Raw genomic sequence first — 6,396 nt, forward strand, 5'->3', positions numbered from 1 at the left:
TAGTCGATACTAATGGAATTAGATGTGTGGAATGAGTCACTAAAAGTAGCAGGTTAGTTTTGCTATTCAGGCAGAAAAATAACTGCACATGATCGGAGAGGATATACTAGTAAAACCTAGAATGCCAATAGCAAGAAAAGTATTTCTGAATAAAGAGGAATTTTAAGTGTATGTATTAGGAAATGTTTGCTGAAGACATTTGTTTCGAGTGTAGCCTTGTACGGAAGTGCAAGGTGGACGATAAGCAGTTCAGAAACGGAGAAAGGAGAAGCTTCCAAAACGTGATGTTGCAGAAGAATTCTGGAGATTGTATGAACAGGTCAAATGGCTAATGAGGAGGTACTGAATCGAATTGGGTTGCCAGTACTTAAATAGAGGCTCGGAACTGTTGTCTCTCACTGTGCTGTCATTTTTGCTTTGTAAAGAATTGAGCCTGCCAGATCGCAAGTAAGAAACTTTTTTCCCGGCTACGAAAACTGCACCAAGTTGAAGAAAAAACAATGAAGAACGTGTTTGTCATGTTTAGGAATACCATAAGGTCTAATGGCTCAGATGGCTCTGAGCACTATGCGACTTAACTTCTGAGGTCATCAGTCGCCTAGAACTTAGAACTAATTAAAACTAACTAACCTAAGGACATCACACAGATCCATGCCCGAGGCACGATTCGAACCTGCGACCGTAGCGGCCGCTCGGTTCCAGCCTGTAGCGCCTAGAACCGCACGGCCACTCCGTCCGGCCCATACGGTCTATCCCATATGTGAATTTCAAAATATTTTCACGGTTTTTTAGCAGACAGAGATTCTGAACTTGAAGCTTGTTATGAAATAAACATTGACAGAAAAGCTCATGGATAGCAAAACGCGTAAGTGGAAAGATACAATACCGGACGAGATGTTTTGATAATCAAAAAAAGCAGAAAGTATTTCAGTTCTGGTAATCAAAAAAAGCAGAAAGTATTTCAGTTAACTCAATAACTTGGCTGGTATGATAAATTTGAAGCTGTTGCCCGAATGGGAACTTTCCCTTGTTCCAGAAACATTGACAAAACTCTGGTCCTAATTGAAATTGTGAAAAGAGTTTTCTACGATCTTAAAGACACTCTAGCGATCTATGGCAACATGACTTTCAGATTTTTTACGTGATGTTCGTAGGCGATGAAGACTTTGCAGTTAGAGTCTGTTAAGATTAGGACTTTTTGAGTTTCCTTCCTTATACCAAGATAACACATTCTCGAACTGCTTATATTGAAAGGGTACAGTACCGCCCGACATTGAAAATAGGTAAAACATTCTTCGTTATTCTTGTCAGAACAACATATTTTTTTGTAATAATAACTCAATTTCACTTAACAGCCGGATACCAGTGTAGGAAAGAATGACAATTTACTTAGTTAATCGATCACACGTGCACTCCCACAAAATAAATCCCTATATCCAATTTGGTGAGATCTGCGAAATGAATGAATGTATGGTCGTCTGCTACGTTCACCCCAGAATCACTCTTTTCCATGGTGACTACACATTTCGACTGCGACCTAGTTACTACGGACATTGAGCAAAAATATTTATACAACGATCTTCCAGCCTTGGACGACGTAGCCACCAATTAAATTAAAAAAAAAAATAAAAGACCCTCAACAATCCAGAAAGAAATTGCGAACAAAAAATTTTACTTCTTAGCGCTATGACAATATACGTAAAAATCTTGACAAATCCCATCAAAAAAAGTCTTAACAGCGAACCCCAACACCACAATCCTGGCAGGGTCGAAATTATGAGAGGCGTCCACATGCCTTGCTCATACTGTGGCATCAAGCAGTCAGGCCTGCAAGATGAGTGGTCTGCCAAGCGAGTGGATTTATTCTTATTTATCGCAAAACATCAATGTCTGATTGTGAGCTCTAGTACCCACAATTAACCTACAAATTATTCTCCTGTTTGAATATTACGCAACGGAAACAGATAACGCACATCTGTTTCTGTTGCGTAATATTCAAACAGGAGAATAATTTGTAGCTTAATTGTGGGTACTAGAGCGCACAATCAGTCATTGATGTTTTGCGATAAATAAGAATAAATCCACTAGCTTGGCAGACCACTCATCTTGCATGCCTGACTGCTTGATGCCACGTATGAGCAAGGCATGTGGGTGCCTCTCAATATTACAGCAATATAATTAGACGCTCCATTAGGTATAGCATTCCTTCGTAGTGTTTACTAAAGGGCAGTAGAAAGTATATACTGTTCCTTGCAGTGGACTGGAGACTTCCAGGTAGATTTGGACGTAATTTGACCAACCAAGTTCTGGTTGTCTTCTGTACTGATTGTTAAAGAGGGAGAAAAAAAAATACCTCGTTTCCCAGGCAAGCTAGCTCGCACGGATAGCTTTATCCTGATACACGTGTGTGTTTGCTACAGATGTCGAGAGCAACCGCTGTGATGGCGCTGGTGTTCCTGCTGTCCGTCCTGGCCCAGCACGCATGCGCGGGAGGGATGGGTCAGGATGACGAAGACGACGCAACGACAGGGCCGCGCAGGGGACGGACTTTCGGCCTCCTGGGGAACGCCCTGTTCGGCGAGGGACTGCTTGGAGGCGCAGGCGGCGGGGGAGGAGGGCTCTTCGGGAGCGGCAGACCCGGTCTCTTCGGTGGCATCCTAGAGGGGCTCTTCGGCGGCGGTGGTAAGTTATAGTAGCGACCAATGTGTGAGAGCATGGAGAAGACTTCTCTGATGGTGTTATAGTTTGCATCTTAAATTTCCTCTGGGTTTAGATGGCGTCGTATTATAAAATGAAGCAGCATGGCCTTCATCGTGCATCGTAATCCTACCGGAGTGATTAGCGTAAAACCCCCTGTATTTCGTGAACAGTTGAAATCATCGAGATTTTTGACACATTCTAGTATGCAGCCCTTCTGTTGATACGTAAGAGAGCACAGTTTCTACATGCTCTCATTTGCTGACGCATTTACCTCTTAGACGATGAGCGTTGGCAAGAGAATTCGTTTTATCACAGTTGACAAGAACTGGATAGTGTTCTCGTTTCTGTTTCAACTTCCAAACTGTTTTTATATTAATTGTACATAGGACTATTTCACCATTAACAACGCCAACTCCATCCCACTTCAGGTCAGCCTCAAGGGCCTCTCTGCTCTACACTCCTCCAAGTTCTATATACAGCCGATATGCCTAAGCCAACTCTCCTAATATATCTCCTCCAATAAGACGATGGCATCTTGTCCTCTACCCTACCTGCCAGAAATCCCATCGCTCCGTCCAGATTCGTCACAGTCAACTCACCTGCTTTTGCAACAAGCGTGTACCCAAAACTAACCCTTACGAAACGTAGGCAATATTTACAGGGCCAACCACATGTAGCTTCTGCAACTGCTACTTTTAACCTACAATTTACTGTCCTATTCACTTAACTAACAGACTAAAATACCACGTACTAAGGCTTGGGGCCGGCCGCTGTCGTCGAGTGGTTCTAGGCTCTTCAGTCTGGAACCGCGCGACCGCTACGGTCGGAGGTTCGAATCCTGCCTCGGGCATGGATGTATGTGATGTCCTTAGGTTAGTTAGGTTTAAGTAGTTCTAAGTTCTAGGGTACTGCTGACCTCAAATGTTAAGTCCCATAGTGCTCAGAGCCATTACTTGAACTAACGCTTGACGGTCAAATAACAGGGAAACCCCATCTGCTAACCATGCAATAGAAATACCACATTAGATTAAAACCACTAACCGGACAATCATAGGAACTGCACCTTTCCACATTATCCGCCCCACCCTGTACTAAGCAAATGTAGCATGAATTTCCAGTTCTCCGAAATTCTATCAAGATAGATCCTACAATGGCATGCACTTCGGTTAGCTTTTCGGATTCGCTTACCCTTTCCTGCAAGAATCCTCTGTCAACTTATGAAATTCGCTTCTGTATTAAACACTTACGAATATCCGACATTTCCTGCAAACTTGACACAAACTCCCCTACAGTTTCCTCCAGCTCTCTGATCCTGTTACTCTGCAGCGTCTGTATCCACAAATTCCCCCAACACTGCATCTACACACTCCCCACACCCTCTCCGAATGAATTTTTTTCACCTCCCCTTATCTGACAATGAAACCTGCCCAGATATATACCTGCACCGGCAGATATAGTAAAATCTACTTCCCACCCTCCTATCCTAGCCACTCCTCCACACATACCCTAAGGCTTGGTTCGGAATCTTCCCTCAATTACCCCCCGAATCGTGAGTCAAACATACATCCACATGAAACTCGTACCACACACCACTTAAACGCTTACAGATCCCATAACATCCTCATTCCTGGCAGTGTGCACAAACTCTACACTTCATGTTATCTGTGTAAATATTTCAGACAATCTATACATCGACATTTAATCTCTTAACGACTGCAACTGACGGTAATAATATTTACTTTTTGACGCCAGGTAAAATTTTTTTTATGTTTAGGCAACTGGACCATTTGGTGCCTTTTCCTCGTGTATGTCAGATACCACTTGAAAATAGCAAACAGCCGAATTTTTCCAATACTGGACAACAAACAATAATTTTTTCGTTCATCCATCCTCAACTCAATTGGATAAGGGGACAACAGTTGATAAATATATAGGGTGTAAGAGGCTTAAGTCCAGATATTTTTAAGACTATTCTCATTTACTGTTCCGTCTCATTTGCACTTTTTTAATTAGGCCAAATGTTTCGATCACTAAGGATAAGCTTCAGATCTAAACATTTACGTCAACAACCCGTTTTGTCTACACAGAACTACGTATCAGAGTACAGAGCAACTGAGGCAAAAACAATAACTGAGAGTTATCTTAAATATCAATACGGCTCCTGAATCCCTCAAGTCGAATAAGTCGGCTACGGTGCAGATATTTTTATAAGTGACTGAGGATGGTGTAGTGAACAAGATTACATCAGTATTTACGTCACTTGCAGATTAATAATTATAGCTATTAGGAGTAGTATGTTTTTATGTTGGTTAGTACCGCAAAGCACATGTTGCAAGAGCAAGCCATTAATGTATATTTTCCCCTGGGCAGCAGGTCAGGTGTTGAAGTGTCGACGCGTGGACGCAAAACGGGTAGTCGGCACTGACAAGCCTAGTCCATTTAGAGTTACAGCCACGATAGTGGTGAAAACATCACGTATGTAACGTATTTGCTAGAAGACAGAAAAAACAACTTACACATTGAAGTTTTTACAAAATATGATACCAGATCACAATATCTGTACGAGAAGTAGTTATAGTACGGTCAGCCGTGTGTGTGTATCTATTTGTGAAATTGCGACCGGTTTCGCTGATACATTCCACGATCATCAGGCCCTTGAATTGGCAGATCGTGGTCCTGTAACCAACTGTACACAATGCCATAAAAGGGTATAAAAATCGGCTCTGTACTGGTCACATCGAGCGTGATCAAGTCTGCGGACACCGATTTGTATTCCGTTTTTTTGGCATTGTGTACAGCGCGCTATAATACCACTATTTGCAATTGAAGGGCCTAGTGACGGTGGAGTGGACCACCGAAACCGGTCGCATTTAAATAAATAGAAGGACACACAGTTGACGGTGTGATCATTACTTCTCTTATAACAACAATTACAGTTTACGATGGAAACGTTATTTCAGAAATTTTTTGCTACTGTGATACAAGCCCGAAGGAAAGCAGTGTAAGTTCATTGTTTTGTCACTCATAATTCATGGCTGAAATTATCGGTGTAAACATCAAAGACTATTTACTCTGTTTTTCCAAAATATTTATGTTTTACAAAAGTTATTGTAGAATTTGAATCCAAATCCTACTGCCAACAATGCGCCATCCCTAAAGTAAATGAAGTTGTAAAGTATATGTTTTGATTTCGGTAAGAATGTTTTCCTCGTTGTTGCTATTGTGATTAGGATGAGATGGTTGCGCTGTGTGCAGGTGTGAGACCGCTGCCGATCCTTCTTCTAGGGTCCGGAGGGTGGCTGTCGCCCTTTCGCAGGCCCTACCGGCCATCTCCGGCGGTGCCCTACTACCCCAGGCCCTACGGCTTCCAAGGGTACCTCGACGACGACGGCGATTATTACTACCGCGGCGGAAGGGAAGCTGACCACTTAGTGCCTGAGTTCCACTAGCGCAGAAACTGACATCGCCACTGAAACCATCAAGTGCACTCGCCTTCTCTCTAGCAGCTATTAAATAATCAGGAAGTGTAACACAAGTGCATCCAAGATTATTGACCAACGTTGTTGACAAGTCTTTTCTGCTACAACTTACCTGTATGTCCAGGTTTGTGAGAAATCTCCCGCCCCCATCCCTTAGGATCGAAAGACACCTTTATAGAGACAAATGTAGACGTTGTGATGATATACAGATTTTAGT

The 6,396-nt window shown here is 42.6% G+C and overlaps 1 protein-coding gene across 1 annotated transcript; it reads left to right on the forward strand.

Annotated features, from left to right (window-relative positions):
• Window positions 1–2,441: 2,441 nt before the first annotated feature.
• Window positions 2,442–6,149, forward strand: LOC126419528 (pupal cuticle protein Edg-91-like). The gene is made up of 2 exons (XM_050086717.1): window positions 2,442–2,682; window positions 5,956–6,149. Exons 1-2 carry the CDS (start codon window positions 2,442–2,444, stop codon window positions 6,147–6,149), a joined length of 435 nt encoding a protein of 144 aa, XP_049942674.1.
• The last annotated feature ends 247 nt before the right edge of the window (window positions 6,150–6,396 follow it).

This window comes from Schistocerca serialis, chromosome 9 (assembly GCF_023864345.2).
Source record: "Schistocerca serialis cubense isolate TAMUIC-IGC-003099 chromosome 9, iqSchSeri2.2, whole genome shotgun sequence".
NCBI lineage: Eukaryota > Metazoa > Arthropoda > Insecta > Orthoptera > Acrididae > Schistocerca > Schistocerca serialis.